The sequence below is a fragment of the Syngnathus acus genome, chromosome 1 (genome assembly GCF_901709675.1).
Source record: "Syngnathus acus chromosome 1, fSynAcu1.2, whole genome shotgun sequence".
In the NCBI taxonomy this organism is placed as follows: domain Eukaryota; kingdom Metazoa; phylum Chordata; class Actinopteri; order Syngnathiformes; family Syngnathidae; genus Syngnathus; species Syngnathus acus.
Genome location: NC_051087.1, coordinates 4679531 through 4699096, shown reverse-complemented (window position 1 = coordinate 4699096; position 19566 = coordinate 4679531). Strand labels below are relative to the sequence as shown.

The 19566-nt window shown below is 42.5% G+C and overlaps 2 protein-coding genes across 7 annotated transcripts in view; one reads left to right on the top strand and one right to left on the bottom strand.

Annotated features, from left to right (window-relative positions):
* LOC119121673 overlaps positions 1-19566 on the top strand; it is a 296445-nt gene that overhangs the window by 123460 nt on the left and 153419 nt on the right. The window lies entirely within an intron of this gene.
* sept9b (septin 9b) overlaps positions 17664-19566 on the bottom strand; it is a 38085-nt gene continuing 36182 nt past the window's right edge. For all 6 annotated transcript variants that reach the window (XM_037262745.1, XM_037262736.1, XM_037262727.1 and 3 more), the window contains one exon: positions 17664-19532. In XM_037262745.1, coding sequence (XP_037118640.1) covers positions 19313-19532 — 220 coding nt within the window. In that variant the 3' untranslated portion in view covers positions 17664-19312. The remainder of the gene's footprint in view (positions 19533-19566) is intronic.

Sequence of the window (19566 nt, the reverse complement as noted above, 5' to 3'; positions counted from 1 at the left end):
CTCTCTTTGTCATTCTCTATGGTGTCTGAGTCCACGGGGAGCCATTGTTTGAGCAGCAGTAGTAGACAAACAAGACCGCCGGCGTATGTGTGAGCTCCCCGGGTAACGCTTGAAACTGCTGCAGTCACTCACTCATCAACACAAGCATACATATTTACATACGGTATCCAAGCATGGACATCAATTAAGACGCATACATTCATGGTGGTTGTTATTTGTCAACCGCCAGAGCATTAATAGGCTCAGATTCATGCAGAGATGATTATAGTGCACTGCTGCGCTTCTTTGCAAATTGAGCAAAACTACAAATCCAAAAAGGGATGGGGGGGGGGGGGGGGGGGGGTCTATGAGGATGAACATGTTTACACGCAAATTACACCCTGAGGGATGACTTAGCCTCGTTTCCACAACGAAAAGCCATAAGGTGTTGGATGCTAATTTGGTTGGATGTTTCTTCAAACATCCTCTAATGAGGAAGAAGGGAGGGGGGGCAAATGGCTGAACCCGTTCATTGTTATTTATCTGACAGGTAGGTAAAGCAAAAAAATATGTCCATGGAAACATCACAGTGAATTGATGATTTACGGCATCATTCTCTTGAGGAATTTTGTGGGAAAATTCAAAGATTAATGGAAAGTGTTTACTTAAAAAAATTCCACATCCCTCCCAGTCCCCAGTTTTTATTTTTAAAGCATTTTTGAGGGGGTTGTAAATATTCTTTTTATTGTTTAGCAGAGCCCTGATATATCCTTGGCCACCCCATGGCACCACCAAGAAAAAAATTCTAGCTACGCCAGTGGCTAGCGTACGTGATAGTGGGCGATATATAGTTTTAGTGATTCGTGTGTTGTCGGTGGCTATTTTTGGACTGAAGTTTTTTTTAACGTCTATACAAGTGGGTAGGAGATTTTTTAAGCATATATTAATTTTGTTTTGACAAATACTGCTACATTTTTATGACCAAAATTTCATCTCATTCGCACAACAAAAGACCATACACATGGTTTTATGAACCCTAAAAAGCAACCATCACGTGCCGGTAGACTCGCATCAACGCCGAAGGAATATAAATCAACATTTCTCATCTGCAGCTATCTTTTCACAAAATAAGGCAAATGACTTCCACATTCAGCATGAGGCCAAAAATGGGAAATGACAGTTCTTCGTCTCTTTGCTAACCTATGCGGCAGGCTTTCAAATGGCAAGCGAGCCAACAACAGGAGAAATAAATGACTTTCTGGACAAAAGGCAGCTGCAAAGCAGAAAGAATTTCTCCTGAGGCTAAGAGGGGGGAATGAGAGAGATGGAGGAGGAGGGTGTACATCACCTTGCGCAGCGCTCCATATCATTTGCATGCTTTATACTCTCCCAGGCCCCCACCATGCAAATGACTCATAACGTGGAAATAGAGAGACTTTGGAGTCGGTGTCAGGAGTGAATTTATACGTGATTGCCTGACAGGCTCCCTGTCCTAAATCATTTTCAATTAGATGACACTTTCAATATCCAGCTTCTGATTTAGAGATATTAAAAACTTCTCCATAGTTGAAAGCAGGCGAGCTTATCTGCAACCCTCCTCAGCCGCCCCTCCTCCTTTTCATCCCCATTGCTCATCTTCACCTTGTTAAAAAGGTATACCTCCTAAGGACGCTTTAAAAGTGAGGAGGAGGAGCGCGTGTCGCATTGCAAATGGGCCAGGATTTGCAATTCATTCGAAATTCCCCCAAGTCGCTGTTGTAAGCAAATGCAGTCGCGGGACCAAAAAAAAAAAAAGTCTCATTTGCGGGCAATTGACTTCAGTTCTAGTGAGAAAGTAGTACGTCAAACCTGCCTCTGTATACAAAGAGGTTTTATTAAGCTTTAATTTGAAATGTATGTCTATTGTGCTGAGACATGCTAGCATGATTACAGACATGCTAAATTCAACTCTTGATATGGAACCAATTTATTTTAGCTTGGGAGGTTTCACTCGACAGCTCTCATCAGAATGTTACTTCATGGTGGTTGCGATCGAAACCATAAGCCAAGTTAGCACTCGCAAAGCGCTATTACTTGCAGCACATTAAGCGAAGCGAGCTTCGATCCTGAATCTCTTTAAATCGTCCTCACACATTCATATTCTGCTCGTGTGTGTGTGTGTCTGCCCTTTGTACAGGCAGCCTTTCAAGCATCGGCCGTGGAGCATTTAATGACTGTTGTATGTGTGATAAATGTCTGCCCACGTGCTTTTAACCCAGAGCGCCGGCCCGCTGCCGCTTCATCCAACCTTTCTTTGAGGCAATAAAAGTGACAAGGAGTCCTCATCAAATGCTTCTCCTGCAGGCTTGATCTGTGTAACAATGCAGTGAGCGCAGTAAACCTCTGCAACATGTTCCATCACGCACGGCGACAGACGAAGGGCGTTAGCTAAATGCAGCGCAGCTAGCTAGCTAGTAATTTAGCTATAGGATGGAGCTGGTCCACAACAAATGTTATTATTTACAACAATCGAAGCAAAACCTGATTCTGCCTTTGGCCACAATGCCTCATGGGTTCTTGACTAAAGTAAGCCATTTTTAAATAGAAAGAAGAACTTTCCTGGCGTATGCTAGCTGATGGATGTCACATCAAACGGCGTACTATTTGGTTTAATAATTTTGTCAAAGTCTGGCTTTGTAAAGCGCCTTGGGAATGTATTGTGTAGATAAAAGTGTACTCTATTTGTTACTATTTTGAACAACTTAGAACGTTTGTTAATTTCATGATAAAATAGTGCATTTGAGTATATAATGGCACATTTAGATATTTGTTTGATTGATTGAATTCCATCCGTAATTGATTACATTTACATTTCATTTTGGTACTTTTGGACCTCCATATACAACATCCGCTTGCCATTCATTTATATCCAGTAAAAGACCTGACTATTATTAGGCTTTACCCAGCATTCCATTAAGGCAATAAAGAGACAACGAGGAGCTTCAATGACAAGCTTGCACTCGACAAACACCGCATTGACTAGCCGACCGGTCCCAAGCAATAAAAGCTAGATGGTAATGGACACACAATAAGTGAAAAGCCCATGCAAGCAAATAGCATCTCCTCCCATCAGCATTACGGTCGACCCCGCAAGCTTCAATCTTCACCCTTGCTGCCCTTTTCCAAAGCAATAAAACCAAAAGCTTGGATGGACATCTCCAATCTGCGCCACATACAGCCTGGCAGCGCATCTTCCTCCTCCCGCCGCCGCCGCCGCCACCCTCCTCTACATCTTCTCTCTTATCAACCCTCGCTGGTTCACCTCCTCCCGCCGCCGCCGCCGCCGCTTGTGGCGCGATTGTGCGAGCGGCAAGTCCTGCCGACAGGCCTGCGCTGGGCCGATAACACCAGGAGCTGAACAATGGGTGCAAAATTGTAGAGACTAATGGAAAGGAGCTGAAGGTGGAAGGGGATCAGGGACATAAATCAGTGTGCCCCGGCACTGATGGGACTCTTCAGTAGCAATAAGAGAGGCAATACCTCTTGGAGTCGGGCAGGGGATATAGCAGAGAGGACCTCCGTACTTCTCCTCTTGTCTCAGATTGAGTGAATAGCACATGAGAAATGACCTGACAAAGAAATGCGGAATGACAATGATGCGCAAAAGGGACGCCTCGTGGCTAGCACATTTTAAAAGCATATAAACAGAGAGTCTGCTTGTGCACAATCTAAAAGCACTTTGTAAAAGTGCTATGTTAAGTAGTCAGTCTGTATGGAGATGGATGGAAGGTGTGTGTGCAGCTCACGTAAGGCATTGAAAGTGATAACAGGTCAGGATGGATGAGTCACATTTTACCTTTATGGTGTTCAGCGATTCACTGTGTAAAGATAATGGACTCAACCACTTAGCAGTCAGACGAAGAATTAAAGAGCTCCTCCCATCTCTATTCTCATTTTTTTTTTAACTTGACATGTTTTTGGAAAAATACATTCATTTCTGCATCTTCCCTGTCTTACAGGATTCCATTTATAAGAGGTGGGGCAAGATGACTAGACTTCCCGCATGGAGCTTAAATCTCCATTAATCATTGGCTTTCTGTTCATGTACCCGCCGCTGATGCAGATAAGAGTTGGCTGTGAACCTGGAAATGACAGACATGGGGAGAGGAGCCAAGAAAAAAAAAAAAAAAAAGGAGGGGGGGATCACACACTTGTTAAAAAATAATAAGCTGCTACAGAGCCAGGAGCAGAGGCCTTGGCGAGATCGCTGATTAAATTAAAAGCTCATTAATCAACCCTTGACCGCAACTACTACCCCATCATGTCTCCTGTTCAGCTTTTTGCCGCTGACCGCTCGCTGTTCTTTGCAAAAAAGGAGGAACCCCCGAGTGCAAGGTCAAGTTGGCGAGACAACACAAGATAAAGTGGACAAGAGAGCCTTTTAAGATCATCCTGGGATATAAATAGCAATTTGGCCTCATGCCTTTTTGAGTGCCACACCACCCGAGACGAGGATGCCAGCGACGATCGGCCGGCATGCCGACGTGATCGCAAAACAAAGCTTTGTTGCCGTGCGATTTGGCGGCGTCATGTTTGGCTGACTTTGTGAGGCAGAAGAGAGGCGAAAGCGACACACCGATGACGATGATGAAGTGCTTTTGAGAACCGAGTGTCTGTTTCATAATGGTGGTTATTATGCTGAGGTCATTAAACCTATGCATTACATCACAGCTGCCAGACTGGGGAGATTCTATGATGATCGATTTAGTTAATCCGTCGGTTCGGCAAAATATATATATACTGGATATACTTGATCACTTATGGGCATGGCCTATCAATTGTCAATTTATAATTTTGCGGATGAGATGGGTGACGTCAGCGGAGGTTTTTGGCAGGGATGGCAGCTGAGGGGGAAAAAGCTGCTTCCTACGAAGAAATCCCGCATCCTAACAATGTCTCGAGGAGGAGGAGGAGCTTTTTATGCGCTAACGACAGCCGTCAAAGAAAATTTGACGACTTGGTAAATGCAGCGGGAGCTAGCCGACCAGTTAGCTTTACGTTAAATAGCTAAAAAAATAAACGACGCGAGCAGATGGATTTAAAATTGGATCAAAATGCAAAAATATTAAAATAAATTGGTGGTTGGAAGGTGGGATCTGCTAATCTGTGTGTTGATTGAAAATTAGGGCGGCCACTGGCATAGACATCAATACATAGTCTTTTTCGTCGTTTTCGCATCTTGCATAACGATACACGACTTGACCCTCAAAGATCTGTTGGCACTTTGTCTCAAGAAAATCGAGTAAATTGAGCAGGAGACTTTGACAGATCTGACAGTATCCTGCCTCGCTCTTTGGCTGGCCTTTTCTTCGCTCACCCCCGCCATGTTACGTGGGTGGTTGGGGGGGTGTAATAGCATCCCTGGGCTATCTGACCCCCACATATGAAAAAGGCCAACGCACAAAGTAGGGAGGGAGTGGGCCACTTAAAAAATAAATGGAAGTTCGGGAAAAAAGATGGAGGAAGTGTTTGAGAAAAGCACAGAGGGAGGATGAGGAGTTGGAGGGTGGGGGCAAGTGCCTATCGATGTGTGAAAGACGTAATTGAAAATGTCAAAAGATGTAAGGGATGACAGCAATGAACTGAGCATGGCGCTGCGCTCTGTCAATGAGATACTACCTTCATCCTGAATAGATTCCCCCTCCTCTCCCTCACCGCTCAAACTACAAATTTAAGGGTTTACGTAGACCACCACAAGCCGTTCTTTCTCAATGTGCAAAGAGGACTATAATATTATAAGATAATACATTCACGTTTTTCTTTTTTAATTCAAATTTAAGTGACATCGGATGCATCAGTCGGACCGATAACTTGACTCATGGCGAAGGATGAAGATTATGGGAAATTAGTTACATGGAATCTTTTCGTCAGAACAACAATGATGTTTGGGGTCATGTTTGGGAGCTTAAGATCAGGGGATGCTTTGAGAATAATTGTCAATTTTTGTCTATGTGAAGCCCTTTGAGACTGCTTGTGATTTAGGGCTATACAAATAAACTTGACTTGACTTGACCTCAAGCTTTTTGGTAAAAAGACAACGTATGTCCCATGCTACACGAGAACAGGTTTAGAATGATTTTGAATGTATTATTGTCATAATTTAATTAATCTTCATTCTTTGTTGGAGCAGATTTGTTTTTTTTTCTGAAATACTTTAATTTACTTGTATTAGCTTTTTTTTTTCTTGAAATATCTGTTGCATCTGTTAATTGCAAGATTTAACCCCCCCAAAAATCACTACAATTCCCAAACGACTTTGTTCAACTTTCAGTACGCTCGTACAGTGAAACAAAAATAAATACACCTAAAATGAAACCAGAAAGTTGTTGAGAAATTAAAAACAACAGACGCTTGCTGTAATTCTTCATTTTGAGTTACTTTGATGAACATAATTTTTTTGGGGGGAGTTTGTTATCGTCTTTTCTCAATTGTCATGAAATGTCATGAATGAAAATGCTCTTTCGATTTTAGTTGTGGTTATTTTATTCCTTTTCATTGACTGTAATAACCTTGGAGGGGACCGAGAAACCAACAACTTGCAAATTCATCTGAAACGCTTCTAGCTAGCACAGGTGAGTTGAAGATCAGAGCGTTCCAAAAATAAAGAAAAAGAATTAAATTGTGACTATCCATCTGACCAATCCTGATGTGAACATCTGAAGAATTCATGATCATGCAGCGGTGGGACACGACGAGTATATTCTCAATGCTGCATTTTCAAACGGGAATGCCAGCTCAGCACTTGACCTGAATGTCAGCTTTACATTTAGCCTCACCTCCATTTAACTTGCCCTTTTCTCTCCTCCTCTTCCTCGTGACTTATCCTCGCCTCTGCTCGTCTTTTCTTCTCATCTGTGAAGATAAGGGGGGAAAATCATCACCTGCTTCACCCACCAAATGAAATCAGCGCACATTTTTCCTGCTATCGGTTTTATTTTATCTTAAAGAGCGCAGGACGACGTCTTTGTACTTTGACAACGTTCATACAACTCGACATTTGGGCTCGGCTCATTGTCAAATAGAGCAGAATGTATGTCGAAATCTTCCTTTATTAAAAAAAAACTATTGTGCAGTGCGATTTGTCTGTCGGGGACCTTAGGACGATATTAATACGCAGAGAAATTGGATACAGGATATTAATTATCAGCTGAAAGGAGTAGAATCAAAAATGCATGGAAAATGTGCACACCTCATTTAAAATAAGCTTGTCGGAGAGCGGGTGGGGTGTTAAAATTGCATGATACTCAGCAAACGCTTTTCATCTCAAATGTGATTGTGCTACTAATTCATTTGCACAGTGTAGTCCACAGCCTCGATAAGAGTTATTCGAGGGTACGCTATGAAAGATTCAACAGGCTTGGTGAGAATAGGTGAAAACAAAAACATTGTGTCGACATCAGAAAAAGGCCAAATATGAAACGATATCCAATCTTGGAACAAAACGTGAATAAACACGGAAGTCATAATTTGACCTCTACGGACTCATTGTTTTAATGAGCGTCTTCCATTTTGTTCGATGACGGCATCCCTTCAAAATAGATAAGTTATCGCTTCCAATTAAAATCCACAACAGTTCTGTCTTTGTGATTTTTCCTCAGAAGACAAATGATTTTCTCCAGGCTATTAATTAAAGAGAAAGTGGGGCCCCGCAAGTGAGCGTATGGAGATGTAAAGGATGTGATTTGCATAACTTGATGACAGGGATGGAAATCATCATGATACATATGGAGACACACGCGTGAATATTCACGTTTTGTGTACGCCGACGACACATCAAAATGAAACGTGATCTTATCGGACGAACCCGAGTGAGTTCATCTGCTGTGGTGATCCGTAGAGAACCTCGCCCACATAAAAGTTCAGCGAGTTTTCATTCTCAGGATAAGCTGCCACCGCAGTCACTTGATGACGAAGCTTACGAGAAATGTCACAGACGTCTTGCGGGAGAACCCTTGTTGTAAAAAAAATGGAACTTTGAATGGAGAGCCAAATCCCAACACCACGGGAGATGAGCTGACCGGCCCACCATGCTGCAACTGTGTAATGGGATAAGTGGTGGGCTGCCAACGTGCCAAGTGGAGTGTGAACAGCATGTTAATATGCAAATGAGGATGCACAGCTACAGGCTCGTCAGATGTGGTCATGTGATCACATCATATTGTATTCTGGTCAAGAGACAGTGACAAAAAGAGTAGAGACAGTCGTGACAGAGACTCTCCACGCTTTGCTTTTTAGCTACATTATGAATATTTTCAATAAATATATTATCACCATCAAAGCTGATCCTTGCACACTAACAATAAGGTGAAATATTTTTTTATTGCAAAACAGAATATGACATGAGCAACTATTCAAAAGGTTTATACTAGCCTGTTCTACATGAATTAAAAAAATCAATATCGTGACATTGTTTCTTGTTATTGAAACGACGACGTTGGGCAAACAACAACAACACGTCGCTTCCTCCTCTCCTGTTATTTATCTTTCTGAATCGCCTGCCTTGCATGCTGAGGAGTTTGTTTTTCATTTATGTGAATAAACATGCAAGGAAAGGCGGGTGTCACGGAGCGGAGCGAAGTGCACGGTGAATGCCAAAGTGGGAAAAGGGAAAAAAAGCACGGAAAGTGAAAATAACCCATGGCTGTGCGCCCACAGCATGTTGGAAGACGTCAGGAGAGCTTAATGTTAATGTTCGCATTTCTTTTCTCGGCATTTTTCTTTGTCCTTTCATGCGCTGACTCCCCCCCCACCCCCAATCCTTTTCTAATTTACCCGAGAACGGAGGTGCCTGCCTGGCACATGACATTGATTTCCATCAGAGCTTGGAAATAACCTCCGAGCTGTTGCCAGGGCAACCTACCTTTTTGCATGTTTGCATATTGCCTCAGAGAGCTTTCTTTTTTTTTTTTTTCCCTTGCCCATCGGCCGTAGCTCACAGAGCGTCGGGATGACAAATGCACTCAGGTAGGAGATGCAATAGTGGGGAAAAGGGTGGTGGGGGGGCATTTGTGATGGCTGGAGGAGGCGAGAGCAAGAACCAGGTGGGGGCAGAGAGATGGATGGCTAAGCCAAGCAAGAGCAAGCCAGCCCATGAACGTGTGGCACATACAGCGAGCACACGTATGTGCTTATGGGGGAGGGTCATTGATGTCTCCCCCATTGGAGGCCGGTGAGAGCAGTCTGGATGGGTGAGGAGGAGGGGGATGGAGGGTGTTGAGCAACAATAAAACTCCAAAGCATTGACAGCGATGGACTCCTACTTCCTGATTAACATCAGGATGAAAACAAGCAGAGAGTAGGAGGGGGTGGGTAGGGGTGCACGGAAACAGAACATATGATATCTCTTCAGTCATAGCCTAACGTTATGACCTTGTATCTGAAATCAACATTCTACTTAAAATTAAATGTTTTTTTTTTACTTGGGATCCTTAACAGTACTACAATTTACTTTGTAAAAACAGAGGAATTGATTAAACAGATCAAGTATCTCAGTTAATTCATTGTGCCATCTGGCGTACCTAGCTTGGCCACTGGAGGGCAGTGTAATACAGTCATACAGATAATAGAAAAAAACATAACTACAGTAAGTGAAAGCTGTTTGTCTTGTTTTACAGAGGATAAATATATGCCGGTGAGTACTGTAATATCGTCTGTATTCCAAAATATTTTGCTCTTTTTTTAGACCATCCAAAGACCACCATGTGCGCACGATTACCTGGAGTCAAAGATGTTGAAAGGGTGCATGAAGCTACTGTGTCAGAAATATTGATGCATAGAGAAGAAGGAGGGTAAGGAAATGTGATCAATTCCATATATTACGTTCAACATTCCATCACCAGCATTCGCCTCGCGATCTCTCTTACACAGTATCAACACTCGAGTTAAAGAGCAGTCGGGGAGAAAATGAATTCCTTATTACCCAGATTATATTATTAGGTCTCGCTTGGCGTGTCTCCTGAATATTCCATCCATCAGCATTTTTGAAACAGGGACTCATGGCATGCTAGAGCCGAGGTAAAGTTGTTGGCCAGTCCAGGCTGGAGATGGAAGCCTGAATGGTGAGCTGTAACGTGCCTTCCCAACTTGAGGAATACTTGGCAATATGCTGACAGAAGGCAAGCTGCACTTGTTGAATGCTTTTCTCCTTCTGCTACCTTCTGGACACACATAGAGCACATAAACGTGTTAAAGAGCCTGCAAAAGCCTCGCGTCACATGCCATCAAAACAACCTGATGGTGAAATTCAGAAGCTAACAAGGGTAGGAACTGTAGATACGTTTGGGGAAAGAAATATGGTGTATATCAATCTCGTGTTGTATATCCCCGTGATCATTACAAAATTCATGAGGTCCAGAAATCGTACATCAGGTCTTCCTATTTCCTAGTGGGCATTTTTTTATTTTATTTTTTATAACTTTCCTCCATAACCTGCTACAAATCGACACGACGCATGAAAAGGGCACATTTGCATAGCTTCTATAGGACAGAAAATCAGATCATATAAATGTAAATAAGGTGAGCTTGCCGTAAATTTTCCTCGTGAAAACAGAGATTTGATAAGGCTTTGGGAAGATGCATGCAAGGAACTGTGGATGGAGTGAGGAGGTCTCACAAGGGCTTGTGGACCAATGTGATGATGATGATGATGGAAATTTAAATAAAGTGGGACAAATATTGTATGTATTAATGGATGCATTAATGTCACCATTGACAAGTTTATTTATTTAATTTATTTATTTATTTATTCATTTATTTATTTATCAATCTATCTATCTCGCTATCTATTTTTTCATCTATCTATTTATCCTTTTATCCGTTTATTTATTTATTTATTTGTTGATTTATTTATTCATATATTTCTCCATTTATGTAGTCATTTATGTTGGCAGGAGTTGGAGATGGTGATGCTGTTGATGAACAGCAGGGGGCAGTGGTGCAATACACGACCCACTTAAAGACCTGCTTTGTGCACTTTCATTAGCGTTCAAAACAATTCATTTATAGTGGTAACGTTGACATGTTTGGTTCGGTGGCGTTGCGAGGGATTTTTTTTCCAAAGCCTGCTATGAAAAAAAGTTCATTGAAAAAACGAGTTTTTGGTTTATTGTGAACACAGCAAAGGTAACCAGCCCATGATTGTGGAAGACTTAAAACAGCATCAGGAAACAAGTCGAGGCATCTCGACGTCTTACCTTGCTTACTTTTGCCACAATAACGTGGGACTTCCTTTGCTGGATGAAAGCGCACACTCGGCACACTGTTATTTGATCTCCAGATGAATTGTTTGTTTGCATGTAAATCCACGAGGTCTTCGATGAACAGTCGCTTCTAAAGTAAAATCTTCCAAACAAACAGCCCCCCCCCCCAAAAGACATGACTAAAAATGGACACTACGGGATTAATGATTGCACACAAAAGTCGATAGATTCTCGTCGCACATTGGGCCTCATCATTGCTGGCACGGCTTCTGGGTGGCGGCTAAAGTGCTAATCCGGTGTCGGCGGCCAATGAATACTCCACTTGACGTTTTTCACTCTTGGGTGATCTTGTCGAATAAAAAAAAAGATACGGCAGCGATTCACGCATGAGCCCTCAGCGGAGCCCGACCTGTTTGCATGTTTGCAATGGAGAACTCAAAACGAGCATCCTGTTCTCTGTACTATCATTTCTTGCATCCATCCAGCAATGTGGCTTGGATAGGTTAGTGTAAATCGAGAGAGCTTGAAAAATAAACCACGTAAACACATATAGGATGTATACAAATACAAAATAACGCAATAAAGCAAAGAGATAGAATTGAAAGAGTCAAGACAAATTCAACCTTGTTTTGCTAGGATAAAAGTGAAGACAATTGGAAGGAAGCGCTGGATTCGCAGAATCGAAGTTCAACTTCACCCTTCGCTATTTACGAATGAGCTCATTCAGAACAAACAAGGATTGATGATTTTATTGATTATAGGGGGGGGGGGGGGGAAGAGAAGCATCAATCGAAAGCAAAATGCGCATACAGTGGCAAACCTAAGCCAAACATTAATGATTAAATGCGCCTACAGTGAGCGGCAAAGGTAAGCTTAATCAACGACTAAATACGCCTAGTGGCAAAACTGAACTAAATGCACCTACAGTGGTAAATGGAAGCTTAATCAATGCCTAAATGCGCCTATAGTGGCAAATCAACGGCAGAATGCATGCAGTGGTCAATCAATGGCTGGCGGTCACTTTTTCTCCCTCCGCCTTCGGCTTGCTGTCTTCTAGGCGGCCAGCTGAAGCAGCAGATGCACCAGGGTGACCGTCACCAGCAGAGCAGGTGAGTAGGACAGGCCGCCGACGCCGCCGCCGTGATCGCCGGCGCCCTTGCCCGTGCCCTTGCCCTCGCCCAAATTGACTTGGTCAGTGCCGCTGTTACTGCTGCCGCCGCCGCCGCTGTTGTCCTTGCCGTTCTCAGTTGACTCCTTTTTGGCGCCGCCCGCATTGGTTCCTGACACACCTGAATGGGAGAATGGCAATTGGAGAAGGTCAGGTGGCAACGTTTGAACTTGCCGCACACTTTTGCGCGCAGTACTGCGAGTGCGGTTTGTAAAACAAAAAGTGCTGCTGAATGGGCTTGCTTATTGGTTGGTTTCCACTGCCAATGAAATGCAAAATGTTTTCGGGTCAATCAAACTCACCCGGAATGTTGACGGTGAAGGACTCTTCGTCGGCAGCGTTGTAGCTGGCCGTGTAGGTTCCCGCGTCGTTTGCTACCAGGTTGGTGATCCTCAGCTTAATGTCATCTGTTCCGCTTTTGACGTATTTGTCACCGCCAAGAGGTTTGTTGTCCTTCTTCCAGACGACCTTTTTGGTAGCTGTGCTTCCGACTTTCAATACGAGGTCTTTGTTCAGGGTGCCCTTGCACGTCTTGGGTGTGGCACTGCTGCCCGTGCAGATTGGCGCCACTGCCAGCACAAGAAAAGCACAAGTGACCAAAGGGAAAGAAATGGTGCACAAGAAGTGGCAAGCGGCTTTCCAAACCTTGGACGGCAAACTCGTATGTTTTGCCACTGGCGCTGCCCTTGAACGCTGCCTCATCGGCGTCTGCCAGGTTCAGGATCGTCAGGGTAATCTCGTTGACTGGACCGTACTTGGAACTGTCTGTAGTAATTTTTGTCGCCTCCTTATACCATTCGAATGTAGTGGCGGCGCTATCCATCTTCAATTCGAGCTCTCCACCCAGCTTGCCGTTGCATGTCACCTTTGCAGACTCCTGGGCTGTGCAGACTGGTACCACTGCCAGCACAAGAAAAGCAGAATCACTCACTCTTTGCAAAGACTGTGGCACTAAGTGGAAAAAGGCGCCGAGATGTTTTGCTATTTTGGACAAATCCGTTTTTTTCTCCAACTTTTCTCCTGAGCATAAGAGAATTTTGCAAACGCAGTTTCCCTGTGTGGAGTGTGTGCGTGTTGTCGCTGTGCGCGCGCCTTCTCCTCCCACATTCTAAAAACATGTGTGTGCCCTGTGCGAAGGAAATGGTGCACAAGAAGCTTTTGTGTGGCCAGCGGCTTTCCTGCAACATCTAACCTTGGACCTGGAACTTTTCGACCGGTGAGGTGCCTTCGGCCGTGTAGGTTCCCTCGTCGCCTTCTTTCAGGTTCAGGATCGTCAGTATTTTGTTTTTGTCAACATCTAACGCATACTTAGCAGCTTGTGCCGATATTGGAGTAGTTCCTTTCTTCCATGTGACAGGATTGTTAGCTGTGCCTGCGATTGTCAATTTGACGGCTTTGTCCTTCTTGCGCTTGCACGTCTCAGTTGTGCCAGCGGTGCCCTTGCATTCTTCTCCTGTCTGCACTGTTGCCAGCACTACAAAAGCAGAAGGGGGCAAAGTATATCATCACTCACTCACTCTATTCTGGTCTGTGTGCAAAGTACACATTTGAAGAAAGACTGTTAGACGCTATTTGCCGTTTTCATTTCTGAATATTCCTTTAGCCATTGTCAATTGTTGTCTTTGGAATTACGTTACAGGGCTGGATCCAAATTGTAATCCGTCATGCGTAAGCACCAATTTAATTTGTCTTTTGTTTTCTACGAGTGGTGTGCTGTCCTCACTCTGAAGCATCTAGTTTTTCACCAGCTAGACAGCGAGTTAACGGCGCTCCAAATAATCAAACTTGGTTTCTTTTAGCTGATTTATTTGTAGAATGGCCTCAAACCATTGCCCTCTTAAGACCGTCGTAAAACTAGGAGAAAATACAAGTAAAATTGTGCGTTAGCTAAACACATACAAGCTACATCACATTTACAGTGAATAGGTTTGCATTAAACATCACATATAACCAAAATAAAATAGTCTCTCAAAATCTCACGGACAAATCTTGTCCAAGGCACAACATAAAAGGTTTAAACATCAGTTCTTAACACCTGCACACGAGTCGACATTGCTTGCTGCCGTCCTGTGTTTGCTCTCAAAAACAACTTTCCACTGCAACCATTAGAGGGAGGTAAAGCACTACGTGTAAACGTGTTTCTACTTAAACTTATTACAAAAGGGCAGAACAAGTGGTTTGAAATGTTTTGTTTCAAACAAAAACAAAGGTAACATATTTTGATCATCTCTATTCCCCCCCTCCCCCCAGCATGTTCTGTTTCTTAAATGCAAAATGTGATTCCCTTTCTTATTTGAATTAGTTAGCAAAACTCACCATTTATTCTATTTACTGTTTGCTCGGGAGTTTACATGAATGGTTTGCAACGTTTTGTTTCAAATGGGCTTTGTTTGATATATTTTTGATATTTGAACGTCATGATCTGTTTGTCAATACAAAATGTGATTCCCTTTGTTTCTGTATTTTTTTACTCTATACTGTTTGCAATGAAAGTTACCATGAGTGTTTTTCAAATAGGCTTTCTTTGAAACCAAGGTAACGTGTTTTATTATGTTAAAAAAACGCCATGTTCTGTTTGAAAATGCAAAATGTGATTATCCTTTTTTCTTTTAAAAAAGATCTAGTAAATCTATTCTATATAGTGTACACCATTTGCGATGAAAGTGGTTTGAAATGTTTTGAAACCAAGGTAACATTTGGATTATTAAATTAAAAAAAAAAAAAAACATGTTCTGATTTAAAACCGTTTGCAATGAAAGTGGTTTGAAATGTATTTTATTTCTTTGAAACCAAGGTAATATTCCAAAAACGCCATGTTCTGTTTGAAAATGCAAAATGTGATTGCCTTTAATCATTTAGAGAAAAAAAAGAAAAAAATCTTAATTTATTCTTGACAGTGGATACCGTTTGCAATGAAAGTTTCCATGAGTGGTTTTGAATGTTTTTTTCGTTTAAAGGCTTTCTTTGAAATCAATTTTGATTAACTATATTAAAAAAAAAAAAAAAAACACCACGTTCAGTTTCAAAATGCAAAATGTGATTCCTTTAACTGTTGGGGAAATCAAGTCTGAATTCATTATTTTTAAGAGTATACTGTTTGCACATATATATTTTTTTTAAATAGGCTTTCTTTGAAATCAAGGTAACGTGTTATCTATCTTCAAAAAGCGCCACATTCTGTTTAAGGATGCAACATTGATTTCAATTTGTTAACAAAAATCCGAATTTATTCTTTATAGTGAATAAGTGATGTGGCAGAGAAAAAGCAAGGCACACACAACAAAAGCGTCGTCTCCTAAGTCCAGTTTTATTCATGCGCCTAAAAGCTTGCGCAAAATGGTTAGCAACATAGTCATTGAATTCAACGGCCTTACCTTGCCCAAATTGCTCGCTGTACACGAGCACCAAGCACAGCAGCTTGGAGAAGTTCATCTTCTTTCGATGATGACTAGGAAGGGAGGGAGCGTTCGGACCTGCTGCTGCTGCTGGTGCTGGAGCTGGAGCCGCGTGAAGAGGTGCGAGCAGGCGAATCCACTGAACCAAACGAGCCGAAAGAACTCAGCGAGCGAGCTTCCTATAAAGCGCTCAATCGCCGTCATCTTCAAAGGCGCTTCGAAAGTTTGCACATTTGTTGCTCGTTCATTGGCTCCATTTGGGAACTTTATGACGAGTGTGTGCGTGCGTGCGTGCGCGCTACACGTACGCAAAAGCGGCCGCGTAAGCTTCCATAACCCCCTTTGTCTTACGCCATACAGCTCCTTTAAGTCTTTACGGAATGTCATCACTGTTGCGGCTCTGAGTCACGACGAGCGGCACAAGCAATGCACAGGCCATCATTCGGAAGCAAATCCTGCAAAAAACAAAACGAAGATTTTATTGGAACAATATTGGAGTGGGGATTTAATCTGATCTTGTTCTCCCCACTGCTATTCAGGCACGGATGGTTTTTGTCATTTGTGTGTAAAAAAAAAAAAAAAAAAAGTATCTTTTTTTGTACTGTTACAAAATGCCATTGCCTGTTACCTAAATAATAGTAATAATGACTGACTGACTGACTTATTGAACTGTAACGCTTTGAAGCACCTGCGTGACCCTGGCTTACCACCCCACGCAAGTGTGTACTTAGTGTACGTGGGGTGCTTTGCGCCGTTTGACAGAACAAAGTGACAAAGCGCAGGCTGTGGAGTAGAAGGGGGGGGGGGGGGGGGGGGGCTGAGAATGGGGTGTTTGTCCATCGTCACACAGCAAGTCTTTCTCTGCATGCTTTGTTGCCTTCAAGTAATTATACGTTGTTTTGTTTTTTAACTGAACGTCTGCATCAAGCATACAATATTTGCTTGGCTGTCTGACCCGACAAAAAATCTGCCTGGTAACGACGACGCTGGTGAGCCAGTGAAGGTGTTTACAACCACTGATGGGGTTTCTTCTCTTATTTGTCCTTGCAAAACATCTGCCCTTGGTCTTTTGGTGTTATTTGAACATAACTACAGCTTAGACGTGTCACACTGAAAAAGCAGAATCAGCCAGCTTTGTTCCGATGTTAGGTATTTCATTTAATCCAGTTGAGACTTGCAAGGGCGGTCCTACCACCAGGCAGACTAGACCATTGCCTAGGGCGCCAGTTGGGGAGGGGGGCACCTACAACCACCCAATATATATAATTTTTCTTTCTAAGTTGTTCTATCCCATATAAATGCATATTTAGATATAAAAGGCGCCCTCCACTTTGCAGGCTTCCACAATTCTATTTGGGGCATCACACCAAACGCCCTCCAGCTGACTTGTCTTTTGGCACACCACGGCCTCGGCCAGGGGGCTCCAGGGAAAGTCTTGCCGAGGACACCAAATTGCTCAGGGCCGCCACTGGACCGTACGAGTACACGTATTTCTTTAATTTTGTACGAGCGCTGCAGTAGAGGGCTTCTTCCCAAACATTACTTAGCAAACAGTTGAAAGTTTTTCCACGATGCTAAACCTGAAATGATGATAAAGTCAAAAGCCCATCACTTTTATCTGGCTTCGATAATCATTTACTTCATGCGTGGAATTTGTAGGGGGTTCTGGCAGGCGGACGAAGGACAAAAATCAAATCAAATAAATCCAGGGGGAAGAAAAGTATAAAAATACCCAGAAGTCAATTATGCGGGCCTGACACCTCCAATTGCAACATGTGGGGGTGCAATGCCCCATGTACCCACCTCCCCTCCTCTAGTTACGCCAGCATGGCTATCTCGTAGCCAGCACGCGTGGGGGTTCGAATCTCGTCTCAGACAAACAAGTTAAACAATAAAAATATCCATTTTTATTCTTTGAGCATAACATACCAAAGATAAATCCATAATTCTATTATACGGTCACAAAAGTCAACGAACTATACAACAATGAACAATAAGTAACCGACAACTTCCTTCGGATGTGGAACTGTACTCCTTTGCTTAATAATAAAGCGGCAGTGAAATGACATGTATGTGAATTGCAATTATGGAAATGTAAAAGATGCTCCTTGAGTCGGTTTCTACAAAAAAAAAAAAAAAAGAGTAAAATTGCTTCTTATGTTAAGTATTATGGCATTCATCTCTAAACGACAGCATCACATGCAACTGAAACAAAACAAATGCTACAATTGCAAATGCACTTATGAAAGACAAACACGCACGTGCACTTCACAAACAAATCCTTTCACCTTAAATGTTGCTATGTACTTGCTACAAACCTTCAATTTAACATTTGCTAAAAGAATAGCTTCACTAAACACAAATATTTACCAAACAAAAAGTGACTTTAATATTTATTTAGGGGCCAAAAGAAATGAACAAAGGGATGGCAAGCATTTGTTTACAGTAACAATAGAATGAGATGACTAAAGATAGATAGAAAGGTAATTGAACAAATACAAGATGACTGCTTTTTAGACAAGACAGTGAGGTTTTATATATATATATATATATTTTTTTTTAACAACCATCACATGGGGGGGGCAAAACTTCCTTCTTAATACAATCACGCTACTCCAAATGAATGCTGACAAGTAACTATGTGAATGTCAACACAAAAGTAAAGCGGACGGTCAGCACAAATCAGGGCTAATAAAGAATAGAAAAAGTTATTTTTGTTTTCGTTTGGCTGATGTTTAAATGCGATGTGAGCTTCTTCCCTGTGCTTTTTATTAGGGGTGAGGAATCTTGGCAGGGCCAATGGACAAGCAAAAAGGGCCACACTCAAAAGTTTTGTTATGTTTGTTTAGAGGGGGATTAAAAAAAAAAAAAAAAAAAGATTACAGGAATCATTTTTTTAACCCTAAAATATAGCACATTAGAATTAAGCGTAGTATGATGAGAATGTTGGAATTTTAATGCAATCTCATAAATTATACATTTTTTTATATATATAGTCTCGTGAAATTACACACGTTTGCCTTAAACAAATACGACTTTTGATTTAAAAATCAAATACTATTTTTCCGGAAATTTTTTCTCCCCCAGGTACGGCATATTATTTTGGTCTATTATTTTGGTCTCTCTCTTTCCAATAGGGTTCTTGCACTCCTCTGATGGGCATGTTTTACAAACGAGGATTTTAGGAGTTTTTCAATTCTAGTTTGTAGGTTCATCAGGCGTCCGGCCAGATAATTGACTTTGTTTTTAGGTTTTGCAGACCCGCTGAGATATCCATGACGCTGCCCATCGGGGAAAACTCCTAGCTCCGCCAGTGATGGGTCAACGAACCACTGCCTCTCCCTCACCATCCTAATTAGCATAAACAATCTGAAAAGTGTGAACGTTTAGAAGGCTGGTTCAATGCCCCACTCCATGTTTATTATAGTCATAGTAAAGTGGCTTGTTACTGCAAAAAGTCCCACTAGGGAAATAGTTTCACACTCACGGAACACCGCTCACGTAAACAGAGTGGGGTGTATATGCGAGGGGTACTACATCTCATGGGTGAGGACTTGATGTTGGATCGCCACTCCGTTGACCTGCACGCCGCTGCCCGGCAGCAGCTCGGCCTGACCGTTCGCCTTGAGCTGAGCAGGAGGACGCTCGGACGGGTGAGAGCTCAAGTGACTGTTGGACTCGTTTAGTCGGCGCACGCGATACGTCTCGTAATGGATGCTGCCCGTGATGTCTTTGATGTTCTGCATGTGCGTCCTGGAGAAAAGAAAACGTGTGGTCTTGAGCAAAG